At 41.1% G+C, this 21,958-nt stretch overlaps 3 protein-coding genes across 8 annotated transcripts in view; 1 reads left to right on the forward strand and 2 right to left on the reverse strand.

The window, feature by feature from the left end:
- LOC126568292 (uncharacterized) overlaps positions 1 to 21,958 on the reverse strand; it is a 308,783-nt gene that overhangs the window by 208,637 nt on the left and 78,188 nt on the right. The gene's annotated exons all lie outside the window — the stretch shown is intronic.
- Positions 1 to 21,958, reverse strand: part of LOC126567823 (solute carrier family 12 member 4) — a 486,521-nt gene that overhangs the window by 55,437 nt on the left and 409,126 nt on the right. The window lies entirely within an intron of this gene.
- Positions 1 to 21,958, forward strand: part of LOC126567961 (5-hydroxytryptamine receptor-like) — a 54,375-nt gene that overhangs the window by 23,594 nt on the left and 8,823 nt on the right. For 2 of the 3 annotated variants that reach the window (XM_050224344.1, XM_050224345.1), the window contains exons 2-3: positions 4,186 to 4,429; positions 17,558 to 17,855. In XM_050224344.1, coding sequence (XP_050080301.1) covers positions 4,186 to 4,429; positions 17,558 to 17,855 — 542 coding nt within the window. Of the gene's footprint in view, positions 1 to 4,185; positions 4,430 to 17,557; positions 17,856 to 20,405; positions 20,442 to 21,958 lie in introns of all 3 variants that reach the window. The other variant, XM_050224343.1, reaches the window with a different exon arrangement.

Here is a 21,958-nt window from a genome sequence, read left to right on the forward strand (position 1 = left end):
GTGAACATGAGCATACACAGAAAACAGGGAGAAAAATGAAAACATAAATAATATATTTCTACCATCCGCTCAACTTTCAACTACCGGATTTACGTCATTCAGCTGTCAGCATCCAGCTGACGAAGCTGTTACCGATGCCGCCGTGGAGTCGTACTGTCTAACAAACGATGGCACTTTCTATTACCGTTTGGTTTTGCTACTGAGCCCGGTAACAGACACCATGGGATTGTGTCTGTTTTTTCTTGCATTTGTGGCAAAATAAGGCCACACAAATCCTCCTAGAGATTTGATACTCTCTAGCCGCAATTTACTTGAAGGTATAATTCGGATAGAAAGATAAATAGTTTTTCAACAGTTTTTGTACCAATATGTCTTCAGCTCCAAATAATTGTATTTAAACATTGAACTACTACAATCTCCATCCCAAAGCACACAGATTCCCTAAACGCCGAACAATAGTTTCTCGTGTTTCGGAAGCAAACCCAAAGCTCACCATGACACACAGAGGCGATAAGAGTGATTTGATTGGTTTCTCTTCACCATGGCTGGCAAACATTACGGAGCGGGAAGTATTATTACACCGCGTTTTTTTCTTCTTCTTCTGTTCGCTCGTCTGACCCCGGTACGACCGTCGCGTCAGACTTTTAGTGTCTGTCTTACTTTTTTTTTCGGTTGCCGTCCTCTAGCAAACGCAACCTTCCAGGATACATATCAATGTGTAGGGATTCGTCAAAAAATCCATCAAACGTCGTCGTCGTAGACGTCACCCATCCGACCGGTCTTGTCTTGAGAGTCAGCAAGTTATCCGACCATCCCATCAGCTAGTCCATTCCATTTCGCAGCGCTTTGCACGTTCTATCGCGATGGTCCAGCCGGGATGGGGCGGATCCTTGGACGATAATCCATTTTGTCACGTTTTCGGTTTCGCCTTTTTTTTTTTTGCTAAACTACGGTGAGCTGGCTGTGTGCATGTGGCATTTGTTGCTGGCCATGTTAAAGCGAACGACAAAGGACTAGAGTTTTGAGGGTTTTTTTTCTCCATTTTTGATCCCAAAGGTTGAAGAAGATAAACCCACCGAATAAGTTTCCTCCCAACGGGATCACCCCCCCGTCTTTTTCCATGGAAAATGTTTTCTTCGTCCTCCGCCTGCGGGAAGGTTTTCTAATCCTGCGTGTTATTGTAACATGACCAAGGAAACAAAAAAAAAAAAGGGGGAGAGGAAAAAAAAAAAGAACCATCCAGTCGGTTTAAACTTATCTACGGATTGAGGCTTCTTTAGAGCTTCCAGATAGAGAGGATTAGGGTATGTTTATGCATAGATCGAACGGCGGGACGAAGGCGATGTTGTGCTTTTGTGCAACATCAATTCCTTGCGATCGAATGTATCAATCCCACTTGCGTGCTTAAGCCCACTCCACCCACTTTTCACGGTGGGGCAGCTGGTTTAAGCTTTAAGACTTTCCCTTTTCAAAAAAACACACACTCATTCTTGGGCCAACGCTATTGTCGTTGGGTTGGGATAGCTTCAGGGGTGGAAAGCGGGTGGGCTAAGCGTTCGAGAATGGTTTCTTTCGTTCTGCATTTATTGTGTACGTTTCCAGTCGACTAAACTGGAAAACCGAATCAAGCAAGCAAGTTAAGATTCTAGGAAAACTCGACCTGAAAACGTGCCCAACGGTGCTACGGTGCTTTCGGGGGGCTGGGGAAAAAATCACAGCAATGGCGGTGCTGATGGTGAATACTTGGAATTTAAAGTAGTCTTAATTATGGCTTAAAATGTCTACGGTGTTTACGGTACACTCGGCAAGTGGTGTGCGCTGCGAGGTGACGGTGCGTTCGATCAATAGAAGAAGCCATGAAAATGAGGAAATGTTGGGCGCTTCGCTTGATGATTGTATAAACGTAGCCGGCCGGTAATTCTAGGTAATTGTGGAATTGCTATGTTCATTATGTTGAATTATAAAATAAAATGCTGCAAATGTACCACCGAAACGTCGACAAAGACGGGGGAAAGTAAATGTTAATGCGAGGTTTGAAAATTTATCATCGCGTGATTAAGGCGGTGTAAAATAACGTATTAATTTACAGATGAATTTATTTCCTTTGGTTAACAAAAATTCTATCGATTTATAGAAATGTGTAATGGTATGATTCAAGAGCAATACTTGTTTGATTAATGTTTTAAAATTGAAACAAATGAAAAATTAACTAGCAACAATTTTAACGCCTAAATGTATGCACCTACAGATACACAAGCAATTAATCGATATATTTTTTAAACGTTTATTTCGTGTGTTTGTGTGTTATAAATATCACAGAAAAAAACGTTTTTAGAAATAACAATTCAGTATATTTACATCAACCACAGCATCGTTGTTTCCAGCGACGTGGATGATATAATTTGCAAAAATCTTTAAAACGATTGTTCTATGCGCTAGTCTTATTCCGTCTAGAATAGGAACATGCAAATCGTTGAAGCTAAGTATCACATTGGGAATTACGGTTTTTATTGCCTGCTGCATCCATGCCGGAGCGACCACAGGACATGAGGCGAATTTATGCTCCAAAGTCTCATCCAAAGGACATTACACGAGGCAATTAATCGAATAATACATTTAATCATTCTTCATCTTTTGCCAATGGTGTTTCGTGATTAACTCAAATAGCTTCAAGAATCGTTAAAAATCTTTAAAAGCAGTGTTTTTTGTCCAGTTCTAATGGCAAATAGAAGTCTGTTTTCTTCACTGTCCATTGGTTTTTCAATTTAATGCCTGTTCATTTTATTTGTTTATTTATTTATTTATTTATAATTGATTATTACGGTCCAGTGCCGGCCTGTTTATTTTAGTTTGGATAAATTATTTTTAAACCGGTGCCGCACACAACCAAAACAGACCGAAACAAAACATAACAACGTAACGCTTCTTTGACGCTTTGTTTCGCTTTGTTTCGATGTTATTGCAGGTTTGATCGAAAAAATAAGAACTTACAAGAATTTATTTAACCATACAGTGCTCTTATTTCACAATACGGCACTGGACCGTCATAATCAATTCTAAATGAAGTGCTCTAATTTATTTTATATTTTCACAAAAAAAAATCGAAAAAATATTTATTGTTTTTACACAACAACTAAGGAAGAATGTTAGTCACTGTTTAATTTGATTTTGAATTTTTGATTTGAAAGACATGTAAACGATAGATTCCTGTTCATGTATCATCGTTAATATTGTATTTAAATATCTTGTATATACGATGGCCGGCATGACTTTATTAGTCGATTGTATAGGTGACTTCATAGGTGGTAGAGTTCATCAAAAAATCTCTCAATTCGATGAATAAAAAAATCCTTCCTTTTGAATATTTAACCATATCCTTTACGTTTTTCTTATCTGTCAGATGTCGTTTGATTCGTTCTAAGTATCGTAAAAGTTTAGACAAATAGCATGTACCAGATGAAAAAAATAATTATGTTCCAACGCATTTCAATCAAAAGCCCTTCAACGTAACCCAAATCACATTCCCATTACGAATTAAACGACTCATCATGTCAGCCATATCAAAGGTTCCATTAAAATATAAATTACTTTATTACGTTATTACCGCAAAAAACACACACAGGCAAAACCCGTTCCCTTCGTGAGCTCCATCTACCAAATGGTCATTTAAAAAAAAGCCCCTCAACCCAGCAATAAGCCCGCGTTCCACCAAAACTGTGAGCCCCATTAGCTTAACATCTTTTAAAATAAATTGCACAATACGACCACATCGAGAGGTGGCTTTGTTCAGTGAAAACCATCGCTACCACCACGAACCAAGCGGTTGAATGATTGACGGTGTGGTATTTCAGCAAACGCGTTTTTTTTTATTACACCAGAAGTAGCATACGTTCGCCCAAAAAGTAGGGTAATTTTTTTTTGTTTCATTCTTGAGGGTTTGTGAGGGTATGAAAAGTAAAAAAATATAAATGACTCCACTCATTGGGCTCATAAAATAATCATAAACTCAGCCCGGCCCGATTACATCAGTAGCATCAATCAATCAAATCACTTGCGAAGCGAGGTTAGGGTCGGGTTCGTCGCTTGCTTATTCCCATCCGTCAACAATTCATTTTGCATCACTCGTATCTTGCCATCTTTTACACTTTTGTTTTGTTTTTGTGTGTGTGTGTTTTTTTTTTGCAGGAAATGTTTTCGTTATAGCGGCCATCTTGCTGGAACGCAATCTGCAAAGTGTAGCGAACCATCTGATACTGTCGTTGGCCGTGGCGGATCTACTTGTTGCCTGTCTGGTGATGCCGCTCGGTGCCGTGTACGAGGTGTCGAAGGAGTGGCGACTCGGAGCCGACCTGTGCGACATGTGGACGTCGAGCGATGTACTGTGCTGCACCGCTTCCATCCTTCATCTGGTAGCCATCGCGCTGGACCGGTAAGTGCTTTTCGCCGTAATTCGATCGAAGTGTATCTGCCCAACGTCACCCGGGTGTGCTGCTGTGTGAGGCAAAGTGTCTATCGATTACCTGTGGTAAGCATCTTTGAACATCTTGCTGGGCACAACATAAGCTGGGAAGATACGAGTACGGGTATTAGTGGGACCGAGTAAGAGGGAACATACGCGCACAACACCAACAGTGTTGTGTATTAATTTTACGGAAAGCTTTTCGGTCCGTGTATCGGTAGCAAAACTGCGCCCGAATGCCTTAGGACTCCTTTCCGAGATTCTTACATGTACGATGCTTTCTTTACCTCACTATCCCGCGAGGGTGGAGCCCAGATTGATTCCAACAACATTTTATCGCAATATCTTCAAGCTACTCCGAAAAGCCTATCGACAATGGCTTTCCTTTGGCACGAGACACAAACAACAAGAGAAAATCGATTCAATTCAACTCGTCCGAATCTTCGCGAAATGAAGAAAATTCGTAATACCGATTTCCGGCAGATTTCCCCACAATTCTCCAATTTTCCCTGCCGGCGTTTGTCAGCCATTTTGTTTATTTTCTCAAAACCCAAACAACTTTGCACCGGCAAAGTAAGAATCCCACCGGGACAAAAGCAAACGGGCGCCAACCACTCGAAAAGATGAAATCTTTGCACTAGATCATCTTTAATTTTGCCATTCTTTTTTTTTTTTTGTTTGCTCCTTCTTTTCGATGACGAAAGAAAACACGGGCGCTTGCAAAAAGGCCTTTGCTACCCTGGAGGGATCGAAGATTGACATGAAGGTAGAATGATTTTTGCTAACATATGCAGGATCAAGCCTGCTTTTGCCAAGAGAAAGTTTTTTCCCTTTTTCTTTGTGTTGTTTCTGTTACCTTTTACCAAGGCAGTCGGCAGTCGAGTTCTGCCTGTGACGGGACGTTTTGCAAAAGTGCTCTGGAAAATGAACCCGGCACGGTAAAGTTGCCGAAGCTAACAGATCCAATCCATCATGGACCGTAGGTGTATGAGAAGACTATGATATGCTTACCTTTGGCACGGTTATAGGTTAAGTTCAGTGAGCTGTGGGATGTTCGTAACGGGGGTGGATCTCTTTCTTATGCTTGCCTTTAAGGGATGGTCAAAGTTGTGTCTTACACGGTGCATGGTTAGAGTTGAATGACTTAGGTTAATTTTTCTCAAAAAAAAAAAACTAACATGAAGTTCAAGCTACATTGCTGATTTTGCTACAAGAGTTGTACAGCTTTCTTCTTGTGATAGGCGAGATTTTATAAGCTGAAGGACTGCCTAAGGGAAAATACATTCATAATGCCGCTGCTTTGAACTTCATCACTGCACCTGCATGGCAATGAATGCATAAGCTACCATTTATGCATATTGATAACAAGGCCTGTGTGGGAGAAGGGTAAATTAATATGGAAATTCCACTTCCTTTGACAACCTCAACGATACAATACTCTCATGTTAAACTATCATCGGTAAACTGAAAGTGTTGCACAAGAGAAAAGTCTTATGGAGCATTTCAAAGAGATTTTCTGTATCAAGTAAAATAAAAGGGACTTTTTCAACATACAATGAAAGACTGTTGGAAAGGGAACACTGAGAATAAAACGGAATGAAATTTGAAATTAAATTGAAGCTTTTTTTATTTATGTAGAATAGCTGTATTGTGGAAATTGAAGTTTAGATTTTTCTTTTATTAACATTGTTTATGAAAAATAGATTATTTAATCGTAACATTGATGGATAGATTAGATTGTTTCAAATTTACGGTAGTTTCTTATAAGCTGGGACGATTTGAAAATTCGTCGAAGACCGATTAGGTGAGGGTTTTAATTACAAAATCTAAAATCAAAATTGCTAAATTCAATATCGTATTTTATCCCTAGCATCATCAGAGATAATGCAAACCCAAGGGGAAATGCTTTGAAAAAAAAAACTGTAGTGAGCCGACATAAGTGGCGTAAACCAGACGGCAATGAGCCGTCGTAATGAATTATCGTCAATAAGAAATAAATATAAAATATTTTCGTAGTTGCCTTCTAAGTTTTTTACTTAATAAATTCTTGAAAAAACAATTTTTTGTGCTAGTCTGTTTTCTCAACGGGGCCATGTTGACTTAATTTTAGTTTTGCTTAACAAAAAATAAAAATGGATACATGTTTTACGCGAATATTAATATATCAGGCAAATATCAGACAAAACAAAAAGCCTTTTTTATATAAAAAAGTAGAAAATAAATAATTAAAACATTAATCAGTTTATTATTATTATTATTATTATTAATTATTAACGTGTTGTCTGCCTATAGGCTACACTACACTCTTACACTCTACTTAAAATTATTTAACTCTAAACTTAGAGAAATGGGGAGGGAGTTAAGTGCTAAAGGGAAGATCGCATACTGGAGCGTAAGGATGGAAGGGAGAGATGGAAATCGAACACAAGAGACGAGGAGTTAAACGAACGCAGTGCCCTCAAAAAAGGATCGTTGCGACCGGCAGACGTACGGCGCCTAGGGATAATCAAAGGGGGACGAATACGAAGGGAACGGTTAGGGACATAGAACGGGATGGAACCAAGAAGAGAAGGAGCATCTATACAGTTCAACAAGAGGGAAGCGACAAAAAGAGTTTGGGAACGTGATCGACGATCTTCGAGAGAGTCAAGACTCAGCAACTGACACCTTGACTCGTAACCGGGCAGGGTGGAGGTGGATCTTCCAAGGAATTTGCGAACCACAAACCTGGTAAAAGACCTCTGCACCCGCTCGATTCGATCCATATAGATCCGAGCCGTTGGTGACCAGATTACTGAGCAACACTCCAGCAATGACCTGACCAGCGAACAGTACAGCGTTTTCAAACACAGAAGATTAGAGAAGTCACGAGCAATACGCTTCAGGATACCCAGTGTTTTCCAGGCTCTAGCAACCATAGAGTCGATGTGGGACGTTAGGGTAAGGCCACTATCGAGCCATACGCCTAAGTCCTTGACCAGCGAAACCCGGTTGACTAGGACCTGATCAAGCACATAAGGATAGAGGAAAGGAGTGCGGGAACGAGTAAACGAAATGATTTGACACTTCACAGGACAAAGGGTGAGAGAGTTATTGAATTTTAATAATGATTTTACTTAAGAATGTCAAACCGGTTCTAAGCTTACAACGATATGCATTCAAAATTGAACTATCAAAGTAAAACCTGGAGAATATTCCATTTCTTCTTCTTGGCTTAACGACCTCTAAGGTAACGCTGGCCATCGAAATGGCTTACTAGCCTCTTCCCTATGCCACTTAGTTGGATAGTCAGTCCTCACTAGGGAGGGACGGTCCGGATGGGATTTGAACCCCGGTTCTGCCGTATGAAGATCGGCGCCGATGTCGCCTCTACCACCGGGTAGCCCCAGCTTATATTTTCCATCCAGATTCACCTAATTTAACGTTTCCTCCTGAACCGTAGTGCGTCTACTAATGTATGAACATCTCATAGCCTAACTTTAGGCGTTTCTCATTGCTTATTTCGGTGCATTCGTAAGTAAGTTATTCCTAACTTATTCCTTTTACTGTTGGTTTGTGTGTCCAGAGTAATTAGAAAAAAATACTCTCATCTGATGGAGGAAAAAACCTTTCCCAAAAAAAACGTACTAATTTTCTGTACTGCTATTGAAACAACATGTGCTAAATGCACAATTTGTGCGTACAGTCCGTAGCTGACTGGCTACCAAAGCTCACATCGCATCACATACATACGTACGTACGCACCGTTGCACATATTTGCAAAAGGAAGAAAATTCCTCGTTGAAACTTTACCATCTAATCTGATTAACTTCAGCCACCCAGCGCATCGGGTTTCTCGAACGATGCAAAGCACTGGTGGCTCGCACTAGTGGTTTGTCCTCCTTGCCGTTGGTTGTCCTCGTGTCGTTCGAGTGAGCGTTCGCCGCACCGTTACCTATGACGCCAGGCCACAAAACTTCATCCTGACCGTTTTCATTAAAAACAACTGATAGCAGCTGACTTTTGTCGGTGGCGTTCGAATAACTTTTGCATAACTTCGCACGAGCTGGCTGCGCTGGCAGCAATCTTTTGCCTAAAGATCGTACCGGGCGGCTTGCTGAGCGTCTTGGCTTGTGGAGCAAAAGTTTTAAGGCCTAATTTCATTCCAAATTCAGTGGCGTGATGGGCTGACTGGTTGAGAAAGCATGCCGAACCAGGCCTCAGGAAGGAAAACACAACAAAAGAATGTTTCTCACCCAGAAAGACAGCGAGAGAGAGAGGGAGAGAGAGCGAGGATATACTACATGCACCAGTTGGGACTGGCACACGTTTCTCAACCGGACTCAAGTTTAAGATATTCTTTAGGGAACACAAGTTGAAAGTTATTTCTAGACTATGCAAACAGATGTAAGCATCTTTGGATGAAAAGGAAGCGGATCAATGCGGAGGATGCATTTTCAAATGGACAGAGTTTTTGAAAATGTGAACATAAATTAGATACGGAAACATTCTTGACAACTTGTGTCGTATGGTTGTGTCGTCCTATTTAATATCTTCTTGACAGCATGGGCTTTATAGCTTCTATTTTCTTTTACCTTTTCGTCCTAAGAAGCTTGACCTACTCAATACACCAATCTTGCCTCGTTTGATATGTAACAAGCGTTGAAAGGCTTTTAAACTAAAAGCACAGAAATTTCTCTACTGCAGTGACACTTTTCTTTAACACTGCAGCAAGAAGCTGATCCCGTTGCTTGTCTGGCCAGAATTGCAATGCGTCCCGTTTAGCTTTATATGGGTTGAGAGAACAAAAAAAATATACATCGCTTCCTAACACCAGTTTGAGAAAACCCCATTAGCGGTAGATATTTGCCCATATGCCTGTTACGTCCGGCGAAGGAAAACTAGTTCACACCCATCATCAACGAAAAGCTTTTTACCCGTTTTCTATTTACCATGTGACAAAAAAGGACCCGCACGAAGGTAAAGAAAGGGCGCAGCACGACGGTACAGCTTGCTTAAAAGCTGCACCAGCAGCACCCAACATCGTTATGTCCGTCAGCGACGAATACAATTAATCATTTTCTAAAGAGAGAAAAATGGCGCTCTCGTAACACGTGGCGAATATAATTTAATTGCCGGGAAAGCAGAAAACGGTTGAGAAAACACTGCAAGCTACCGTCGGTTGGTAGGGAAGTAGAGTGTTTTTTTTTATTATTCCTTTCACCTTGAACGTCAGCGTTCTGGCGGGTTTTAATCTTCTAGTAATGGCAAGGAAAAACATTACCGTGTTATGGGACGACAGCTTTCCCGCTTTTCGTATGGCTTAATGATGGCTGACAAAAGTGTTTCATTGGGAGAATACAATGAGACTTTCCGTTGCTGCAACACCCGGTTGTAGTAATGAAAATACCAACATTCAATGAAAATATTCATTGGGGAACTTGTTTTTGATATGGGAAACCATCTTCCAAAGTATAGTCAAACAAAAACAAACTGTACATTGTTTTTTTTTACTTATAGATTTTACAATGGTATACAGTTTTTGTACTAAGTTAGTGCAGTTGCAAGCGGTCCATTTGACTCATCTGGTCAGCAATCGAAACGTTTAATACATTTATTTAACATTTAGATTTTCTTCATCTGTTACGCGATTTTAAGGGCCAAAGCCTCCCAGTGGCAGATTTGACTTTCCTTTCTCCAACACATTGATTTTATATTCGATAAGTTTCCGGTCCATGCAACCCATGTGAAGCCATGTAATCGGATTTATAACTAATTTCCCACACACTTCCTATTCTAAAGATCGTTGAGCAGAATCTTAATAAAAAAAGAAACTGCATGCAAATTCAGGCAGAGCTATCGATTACAGATGTTCCACATTAGGATGGCCGGCCCAAAAACGCACACAACGGTATACAGCACGCCTTGAGCGGATCAAAACTGAGTGAGTTATCGCCGATTTTTCACGGGAATGTTGGGTTTTTCCTCAATAACTGGGTGAGGGGGTGGAGGGTTCGGATTGAGGTGTTATACAAAAAGGTGGATGGACCACATACGCCTCCAACGGTAGGTCATTCATCCCGATTGGACCAGAAATGACCGAGTTATCGTCGATTTTCCACGGGAATGCATGGTTTTTCCTCAATAACTGGGCGAGGGGGTGGAGGGATTGGGTTGAGGTGTTCTACAAAAAGGTGGACGGACCATAGACGCATCCAACGGTAGGTCATTCATCCCGATCGGACCAGGAATGGCCAAGTTATCGCCAATTTTCCATGGCAATTACTGTGATGGAGGGGGGATGTAGAGTGATCGGGGTGGGGGCAGTGGCGCGGTACAAGGACGATATCGGCGATTTTGAACCAATTTTCCGACCAGGAGCGGCTGGTAGTAACAGGAGAGCATGAAATCGAGGAGGTAGCTCGGATCGGTTGAAAACTTCCAAATTCGATCTTAAAATCCAAAACCACTTTTAAAATAGCGAGGCAAAATTTTTAGTTGAATTTCAGACTTAAAATTTCCAACCCAAATTTAAAACTGACTTTGGATTTTAAAAATGATTTTTGAAATTTTTGGCCGACCCGAGCTACCTTTTGGAATTCATGCTCTCCTGTTACTCCTGGTCGGATTTTTGTGACAAAAATCCGGAAATTTTTATGCGGCAAAATTCGACCAGGAGTAACAGGAGAGCATGAATCCGAGGAGGTAGCAAATGGAAGTTTTAAAAGTGGCCAGAAAATAATTTTCTTTCCGAGATGACAAATTTTTTCCGGCACATTTTAAGGGCGCATTTCAATTTTAAGTTTTTATCCTCATTGTTGTTTCTTTCTTGAAATATCTTTCAAAAAGACCTCCAAAACGTGATTTTTATTATAGAAGGGGACTAAGGGGGATTTGCCAGTAACCCCCGGGAAATTCCACCAGCAGCATTCCCGTGGAAAACCGACGATAACTCGGTCATTCCTGGTCTGATCGGGACGTTTCGCATATCGTTAGAAGGGTCTTTGAGCCGCACATCTTTTTGTAGAACACCTCAACCCGATCTTTCCACTCCATCACCCAGTTTTTGACGAAAAACCCTGCATTCCCGTGGAAAATCGGCGATATCTCGGTCATTCCTCTTCCGATCGGGATGAATGACCTACCGTTGGATGCGTCTATGGTTCGTCCACTTTTTTGTAGAACACCGCAACCCGATCTCTCCACCCCCTCACACAGTTATTGAGGAAAAACCAAAACATTCCTGTGGAAAATCGGCGATATCTCGGTCATTCCTCGTCCGATCGGGATGAATGACCTACCATTCGATGCGTCTGTGGCTCTTCCACCTTTTTGTAGAACACCTCAACCCGATCCATCCACCCTCTCACCCAGTTATTTAGGAAAAACCAAAACATTCCCGTGGAAAGTCGGCGATATCTCGGTCATTCCGCGTCCGATCGGGATGAATGACTTACCATTCGATGCGTCTATGTTTCGTTCACCTTTTTGTAGAATACCTCAACCCCATCCCTCTACCCCCTCACCCAGTTATTGAGGAAAAACCCAACATTCCCGTGGAAAATCGCTGGAAACGCGCTCAGTTTTGGTCCGATCAGGATGAATGACCTATCGTTGGATGCGTCTATGGTCCATCCACCTTTTTGTAGAACAACCCAACCAAATCTCTCCATCCCCTCACTCAGTTATGGAGGAAAAAACCTGCATCCCCGTGGAAAATCGGCCATAACACGTTCAGTTTCGACCCGATCAAGGCGTGCTGTATACCGTTTTGTGCGTCTTTGGTTCGCGCATATTAACCCAACCTGATTCAACCACCCTCATTCGCCGTGTTTTTATCGAAAAACCCTCTTTTTTGAGAAAATGGATAGATAACCCGCTCATGTTTCGTTTAATCGGGGTATAGCCATCTTTAAAGCCATCTTTAAAGGGCATAGCCATCTTAAAAAAACCAGCACCTTAAGTAATAGTATGTGAAAATGATTTATTTATACAGCCTGGTTAATTTGTTTGCTAAAACAGAGTGCTTCAGAGTGCACATAAACTTGTATTCAAGAAATCCCCTCTACAACCTAGCATACCAATACGAAATAAATATTGGGAAATATATTGGGACGAGCCGTATATTGGGAGCAAACATATTCGGGCACCCGACAAAAAACCTCGGGACGTAAGCAAAAATACATGGGAAAGCGTCTATAAACCTCGCAATACCCTGTAGTTTGGCGAAAAATTATAGAATTTGTTCTCAGAGAACATAGATAAAATATGAATAAAACCTTCCCTTGGGTAGTCAACAGTTGAAGTATTTTAATGGATAATGGGCACTGTATTTAACAAGGATTTGAATTTATCTGTGTAATAGAGACGGCGATGCATAGCAAATGTCACACCCGTCTTTCGAAACAAAACAGCAGCATCGAAGAACATCAAGAATCTGGCATTTATCTGCAATAAAACGATCACATTTAGCTAACAATGTTCTATTACGACTGCAATATTGCAAGACAAGTGTATCAGATGATTTGTTTCTGCGAGATACCTCATGGTCAGGTTTCATAGATTGTCTTTCTACAATTGATCACAATTCTTTCACAAATTCTTGAATTTTTGTAAGAACAAATCACTCTGGTCTTGTACATTTTGGCTGAAAGATTTATCCTTCATCAACCGAGCATGCTTCGTACAACCAAAAGCATACATCCAAATGTCTTATGTAAAACAAAACGAATTTTCCCACATCAATTCAACATTTCAATTGTTTTCACTTCACACTGGGTAAAAAATGGGAACAACCGAGTAAATTCATCATAATCTTGAGAACAATTGTTTGTATCTTGACGCCCACATCAGGTGATTTTACTTCCATTTCCGATGCGCTCGATTATTTTAATACTGAAAGTGTACGTATCAGCTTCCACCCTTTAATCCTAGATAAATGTACAGCTACATGGACACATACACACAAAGATGTCTTCAATTGGATTTGCTCACCATTGCTCTACCCATCCGATGGTTCCAATCAAATAGATTGAGATGGAAATTGTTTCACTACTGGTACGGTGAAGTTACCAGTCCATTGGCATGCACTGCATGCAACTCCCATTTCAAACCACTTGTCATTGGCAAAAACGAGAGACAGACCAGCAGAACGGGTAACCTTTTGCTAAAGGTGTTGAAATTATGGAAATGTCGACCCGGTTCTGATTGCGCACAGGAAATCGCTCTACCAAGGCACACATACACGTGAATACTGTCATCTTAATGTGTTTTACTGACAGCTTCATAGCAGCACTAGAGTAAAAGAGTAAAAGTAGTTGCAGAAGTGGTGGGAGTGGCCACCTGGAGAATTGTCACCGGTGTCCTGCCGTGTGCTGCACCTTGCGCTGGTCGCTGGTAATGTAACAAGCACAATCTGCTAGGGAGCTGCCGATAGAGAAGGTGTAAAGCGTATAAGAAAACAATGAACAGTGCAGAGTTGTGGCTTTAGTCAGTGGTGAAAACCACAAGAGTTTTACACACTGCTGCACTTACTAAACAGTTTATGCTAATGTACCGTGTACGGGGTTACCAGCTGGGACAAAACCACAGGTGAAAATATTGACGCAGTGCTCGGTTTGCAGGATTTTTTTATAAGCCTGAATGCAGGCAATCTTCCCCACAAAACACATCTTTATGATAGTGAACATGGTTTGAATATTTGATTGTAAAAATTACCCACATGAACAGCTATGAAAATTGTTGCTTTTTACACAACAATTCCTAATGTGATGTTAGCGTTTGGAAACGATTCGCGAACGAGTTGCACAAGCATGCAAGCGATCGTGCAGAATACCCACGTAACGACGTCAACCAACCGTAAACTTCATCCAGCGTAAGTGTATGGCTAACATTTGCTTGGCAAAAGCACCCACCATCGCGTATGCAACCGTACTGTCGCGAAATAAGAAACTGCAAATTTGCGATACCGTCTCAATGCTGTGCATTGCTTTCCCATCCTGCACCACAATCACGTGCAATAGATTATGCAGCGAGTTTAACATTTTCCATGCCGCAAGAGGGTGCGTTTTTCGCACCCGCACAACACTTGCCGGGCGAAGTGCATTCGCATAACAACCCGAGGCGAAGGAATGTCGCACTGCACCAGCAGGAGGTCCTTAGCGTGGGTTTGGTGTATGGCGACGGTGCGAGTGCGTGTTTGTATGCTAACTGAGAGAGTGGTGCAAATTTATCCGGCGTAATCGCGAAATAATTTATCAAATAAATATTTATGTGTTGCCGTTTACACGGTATGGTGTGCCTGGAGTGTGTGATTGGGGTAAAATGCCTGAACGGGTGGGCTGGTAAGGTTATGTTAACAATACGGTTTAAATGAGGATTTATTAATTGCGCCTAAATGTAGGCAAAACTCAAAACATCCCTTAAGGAAGGCAAACGCTGTTAAAATTGATTTTTAGTGGCTAAATTATTTCATTCATAACATATTTCAAATTTCTTTGGCAAAAATCATAATTAAAGCATTTCTAGCATAGCTTATTATGCATCATTTTGTAATTTTAAACCCCATTTTTCCCCAGCCAGCTTTATTCGCAATTTATTCGCTTCACTGGAGGCAGAAACATTACTTTTACGTCTAGACCACTTTCGCTAGCCACCGCCATACGAAGCCATACATTTAAGACTCTTGAAAATAAACTACCACACTTAACCCGGAGCACAGCACTCGAAAGGCACCATTGCACAAAGCCTTAAATCGTGTCCATTCTTGCAAATAAAACCCGTGCAAACCCACCGGATAACCAAGTGAGTCAAGTAGCACAAAAGTCGCCACTTTTGAATCCCCTTTCCAGGGCATTAGTCGCTGGCAGTGCTCTTTCGGCTGCTCTTATTTGCAGCGTCGCTTTGCTGTCGCAGCAAACATATGTAAAATATCGTACTCTGCATTCAATTTATATGCAAATCGGCGCATACATGTATCGTGCGGGCAGTGAAAAACGAAGAAACGACCAACGATGGTCCTACCCAATCGTAGACACAGGCACACACATACACTTACACAAATGCTACTGCACGAAAATGGTTCACTGGTGGTTGAAGCGTGTAGGGAGTAGCCCTAGATAGACAAGCGTTTATCGAATCCAACTAGAATCTAGCATCTGTTGGAGACGATCGAAAGTAGCAGTGTAATCTACCACCGCAAAACCCGATTGATATGTTGAAAATAATCATTCACAAATGATCGGTTCTGGTATGGCTTTGTTGTGAACTTCCATGGACTGTGGCTCGTGATTGCATTGAAGATTGATTCCTTATGTCCGTGGTTTACCAGAGATACGTTGAGATAAGGTCTCATACATGTTCAAGTGCACAGTGATGTTGTGTTGTTATTGTTCTTGATTTTTAGTTTATAAAATCACCAGCCAATTGTATGGTTAGCTGTGTGGATAAGCGTTTATTTGTTGTATTTTATGTTTCACAAAAAATGTAAATCGACCGTCAAACATCCCACAGAAGAAGACATTTCTCAGAACGTTGAAAATTCACTTCGAAATGTTAGCTGCAATTATTTCAAACAAAAGGAAATTGTTAATTGAGACATGCCTAACTTAATAGTCTTTCCTATAGGGAAACAGTGCATAAGGAGCTTGATTCTCGGGTCAGACTTGCGCTGATGCGAAAAACTGATGCGAGAGATCAATTATCAAAACAAAAAACTAGCTAAAATGTAACACAAATCTCAGTCTCCTTGTTCTTAAATGATTTCATAGTTAGAAATAGTTAGGCGGCCCGGTGGTGTACGCGACAGCGGCGCCGGTTTTCAAACGGCAGGACCAAGGTTCTAATCCCATCCGGACCGTCCCCCCGTAGTGAGGCCTGACTAACCAATTACGTAGTATCGGCAAGTCTAGAGAAAGCCATTTCGATTGCCGTCATGACCTTAGAGGTCTTTAAGCCAATAAGAAGAAGCAGTTAGTAATACTAAAGAGTCAAGAAATACTGCAGCCAATATTTCAAATTTGGTGTTGACAAAGGATAATCTATCCCTTAAGTGTCCTCGATATTCTTCTTAACATTTCTAGCTTCTAGGCCACATTAGTCACCTAATGACTCACTGGATTCATCTTTATAACGACTTCAGATATGTTCATTCCTCTCCTATGGGGAAAGGTTCAGATGAGATCTGAACATGGTCCTGTCCTGTCACTTTTGCCACCGGACCGACCCGATGTTGGACACAATAAATTCCAGCAGCTATCCTTGCCAATCTTCATGCAAGGACCCTTTTTGGTTCTAAGAAGCAACAAAAGGAGAAGGTTATTTACGGAATGCTCTTGTGCTACTGTCTGGATAAATCTGTCCTGCCGTGTTATCCCTATACATAGTCATCGATATCCCTACAAAAAAAGTTAAGAAATAATTCCAAACACATACCACTTGGTTCGTCACTTATTCCAGTTCTTCTTTTCCAGATCTTTTCTCTATACCACGTAGTTGGATAGTCAGTCCTCATCACTGCTGGTTGATGATCCAGATGGGATTTAAACCTCGGTTCTGTACTTTGAAGACACACGCCACTGTCGCCTATAACACTGGACCACCCTTCTAGTTCTTATTTGTCTAAAATCATAGTTCTTGAAGGACGACTTTGTGGAGCTTTCTTGAAAAAGCATGAAATTTAACCGTTTGGATTTCCAAATAATTCAGAAGGACAAAGTATCAAACGCAGAATTCTAGCATTACATAACTTGTAATCGAATGTTTCATGCTACTTAAGAATGCCTATATATCTCTTGGTGAATCTAAAAGTCAAAGGAGTTCTTGCCCAGCTTAGAGTGATCATTAGACAAAGAAGCAGATAATTTTGTTTTAGACTTCGAATAGCTGTTGGGAGGAAGGACTTTATCATTCGCAATTGTAAAGGTACAGATCACGTACAAATAATTCCTTATTTAAGATCAATATCGTCTTTGACTAAAAACTTTAGGGCGGCCGTGAATTACTTCGTTTATTCATTTCGATTTTAAAACACCAACCATTCTAGTTTTTTTTTTTTTAATAATCAGAAAACACTTATTTCGTGAATACTTTATTAACCGATCAAACCCCCTCTACTTGCAGATATTGGGCAGTGACGGACATTGACTACGCCCACCAGCGTACAGCCCGCCGGATAGGCTACATGATCATCATCATCTGGACGCTATCGGTGCTGGTCTCGATAGCGCCCCTGCTCGGCTGGAAAGATCCCGAGTGGGAAACGCGTGTCTACCAGGACCTGCAGTGCATCGTGTCGCAGGACATCGGCTACCAGATATTTGCCACCGCGTCCAGCTTCTACGTGCCGCTGCTGGTCATACTGTTCCTCTACTGGCGAATATTTCTCGCCGCCCGGAAACGGATCCGTCGAAGGCAGCAGGTACGATCCTTCCGCACGTCCTATGTGTCTATTTGTTTCTGTTCTGTTTCTCGTTCTCTTTCTCTCTTTTTATCTCGTTCTCTTTTTCCATTTCTCTATTTGTTGTCGTGTTTTTTTGTGTCATTTTCAACAAGTTGTCGTTCATTGCATACAATTATATCAGTATCCAAACAATCCCGCCGATTATTGCAATTGAATTCCTTTTCTCGTCACGAGTCGTTGTAGTGTGTTGTTTATTATCTTCATTCCATCCCATACGAAATACCATTTCTCTTCTTCACCGTTTCCGTATTACTTTTTTTTTACAACTCTTCCCCGCACCACAATGTCAATCGTTTTCCGGTTTTTTACTTCGTCACGCACTTATTCATGATAACTGTTTCATGTGTTTTCAACCATCCTGTCATTATTTTCCCACCATTGTTTCCCAAGCCCTCAAAACCTCCCATGATCGTGTACGGTTTTGGGGCTAAAATTCAATAACATCTCCCTTCCAAATTCAGTTCACGTAATCCGCACCTGTCATTACCCTTTTGCGGCAAAATGGTTTTCCGCGCTACGCGGCAAGCTATTTCCGAAATTGATTCCTACAAGTTTATAAGCCATGAAGCTTCTGAAAACCATGGGCTCGGAGGGAAACAATACTCTTCTACTATGCTGTTTGAGTGTGTTTGGTTTTGTTCCATTTCATCCCATGTCGAGTTTTATCTTTGACAGTTTGAGCTACTCATATTCTATCCATTTTTCCCTCTTTCCGGTTCCTCTTCTTAGCAGTCTTTTCGCTCAACACAAGTACTCACTCATAAAAAAAAAACATGCACAAGACACACATACACACGCGCACACCGAAACACGTAACGTAACGTCCCATCTTGCAAGAACAAAACCATTGCGAAGCTGCATTTCTTTCCCGGCGACCACCCTTCCCCTTTTCCACGTTGACTCCGTGCCGCCTCTTTCGTCTCTTTCGTACCGAGGATGACAGTTTTCCACCATTATATTGCTACAGATACCGAATGACGCGCCGTTTTCGCTCTTTTTTTTTCTTCCTTTCGCTGTACAGTGCTGATTGTTGTTTCGGGTTGGGATTTTTTGTTCTCTCTCACTGCTCGTGCCCGTACGTACGTGTATTTTGCAAACCATTGGCAGAATTTGTTTTCCTGCTGATAAAGGGGTTTCTTTTCCTGTGCTTCCATTTGAGTTGAGTTTATAAAGTTGTTCATATCGTTCCATTTCGGTACATGTATTACTCTTCTATATTTTACTGGGGTACCGTGATCGTATAATTTAGCGTTTTACTTGTCTGTTTGTCTTTTGTGCTAGACGTTAAACTTTTGCATGAGTTTGTTATTGGAAGTGTTTTCGGTTTTGTTCTTTTATGATTGCGTTTTTATGTATTTTTCTTTTTAATTTCTTTTTACACCAAGGAAAGCACAATTATATTGTTTTTGAGTTAATGATTAAATCTTGTAAACTTATTGGTTTTGTTTTTTAATTTTTTTTTTAATTTCGAGTTTTCTATTTATTGTCTTCTTGTCTTCTAGAATCTTTTCTTAACTGTTTTTTTTTCCTTCAATCTTTTGGCTAATATTTTTCATCTTTATTTTCATATCGATCAACTTGTTTATTTTCTTCTGTGTGCTTCTATTATCCTTCAATCTTTCTTCATATACCTACCAAAACTATTGTCCGTCGGGTTTGTCCTTGAAATCAATACTGTTTCACCGTATCAGCAAACAACATTGACGTCATAAAAAGTTTTGATTTGTTCCGCTGTTGTTTTTGTCCCACTGTTGTTCTGTGCCGTACCAGCCAGAAGCTAGGCTGGCTCACTTACATTTACCATGTTTACATTACCTTTCACTAAAGGAGTCAGAAACCCATGATTCACGTATGTAATGGATAGTCTTGAGCCAGTTCTGCCTCGTATCTTTCACTATCAGTGCGCTCCGTTCAGGCACGTAAACTTTCGCGAATGATTATTTTTCGTCAAGGCAACCATCTTCAATGCTACGTCGATTGTGTTGCGAACGAAAAGGCACATTCAGTGGTGTGCATGAGGTGTTGTGTGTCGCTGTGTTCCTCCCATTTACCATTCCCCGGTGGAAGCCCGATTTCAGGCTTCGCTGATTGCTGCATCAAAGAATAGCAAGGGAAGTGTCAGAAGCAACGACACAGCTCAATGCATTTGCTGCGCTACCTCAGCTACAGTTACAGCTTTTCTGCAGATCTGCCACAGTTTTGGAGCGCATTTAAAGTGCTGCTTTTCGTTTCGTAAAGCAATCGTTTCGCTCCGGTTCGTTTGCTCGTTCGGTTTCTACCGTACCATAATTGTCATCTCCTCGTGTTTCCAATGTTCTGTAACGTAGACAGCCAACAGCCTTTGTGAACGCTTCACGACACAACGACCAAACAGAACTAAGGAGACAAATTTTCTTCACAACCGAAATTTTTCCATTCCCGAACGTATTTCTCTATACCATTCAAAGCACACATTATACACATAATTTTTAACAATACGCTAATTTTCTTCATTTCACACACATACAGGGAAGAACAATAGTGCAATTGATACCAAAACCTTTAGTAAGTATTTGGGTTATTGTTTGTTTTTAAATTAACAACTTCTATCTTAGTTTTCCGTTTGGGTTTTAGCCTTAGTTTTGTGTGCTTTTGTGTTTGTCTCGAAAAGTGCGTGTGGTTTTTTTTTCTCGTATTTCAATAGGGTGTTTTAGAGAATGACATTGTGTTTTGTTACGTTTGTTGTGATTTATTTTTAGGTAACTAAATTATCGTCAAAATTTATCAGTAGTAGCACAGCCAATAGGAATGAAGAAGAAAGACTTTTGTTTGTGTTTAGTATTATCCTCGATTTTAAAATTTCTATTTCGTTTTTACACCGCAAACCGCGTGTATTTTTGTGTGCGTGTATGATTTTTTTCTTCTTCTTCTGCGTGGTAGCATTTGCCAATGTATGTGTGTGCGTGTGAGAAGCTCATGATGAGGGAGAACCCTTAGTGAGGTGTGAAAAATAACCCCCAACCACTCATCTGTCACCTGTCAAAGGTGAACCTAACGTCCACCACACGCTCATCAAAAACACTAGTAGGCATCAAAACGTGTGCTAACTTAGACCGATCACTAGGCCTTCACGGTTACTCACCCTCACATTCAAATACATAAAATTTCAAACACACACACACACAAACACGCTGTTCCTTGGCCTGTTATAGTTATTAACCCTTGTCTTCCGACCAACCGACACAGTTCATGGTAGTGTAGTGAAACTCTTCACACGGACCTAGTACTCACCCACAAATAACCTCACTCAATGTGTTAGTTGAAACAACACACCCTCCACTGGCTTACAAGGTGTTATCTGTCATCGGGACAAGGGAGGCAGTACATTCCTCACGTATCTAGTAGCCACTGGACCGCTGTCTCCCATCTCTTTCGTGCGTTCCTGTCCCCGTCTCTGTCTTTGTCTCTCTGTCTGTCTGCGTTTGGTTGGCCCCCCTAAATCTGCTTGTAGTGTGGCCGATGATGTTACAATATATACGCACTCGGATCATAAATGCAAACGTTCACAAAAAATGGACGAATTTGTGTGGGACTTATCTTACTGCTTCAGCACGTTTCTAAGCCCTTCCACCCGGCGTGTGGCTTTAAAGCTTCAAAGCGCAATAGTAACCTGCATTATTACCCTTGCCATGTATTAGGCCACTGTTTGTGGTCAAGCTGCTGATACCAGCGCACTGTTTACACACCTTGCTTGTCATAGTGCGCAAAAATGTTAGAGTCCTTTCTTTGCTTTTGATACCGAATAAAATTAAGCCTATCAGTTGATCGTACGGGACTTTGTAACACGCTGTAGCATAAAGAATGGTAGCAGTGATAACAGCACGCGTAGGTCTTAGAGACATTGCTCGCATTGGTATAGTGATAGAGATTTATTAGATTAGCTCATAATATGTAGCTATTTCTTTATGCCTACAGCTTTCTACACAGGTCTTATTTTTTTGCTGAAGAACAACGCTTCTAGCAATAAGGATAGGAATCTCGCCTAAATGTATGCAACACGCGGTGAGGCTGCTCATCAGTTT

Source organism: Anopheles maculipalpis, chromosome 2RL (genome assembly GCF_943734695.1).
Source record: "Anopheles maculipalpis chromosome 2RL, idAnoMacuDA_375_x, whole genome shotgun sequence".
NCBI classification, from domain to species: domain Eukaryota; kingdom Metazoa; phylum Arthropoda; class Insecta; order Diptera; family Culicidae; genus Anopheles; species Anopheles maculipalpis.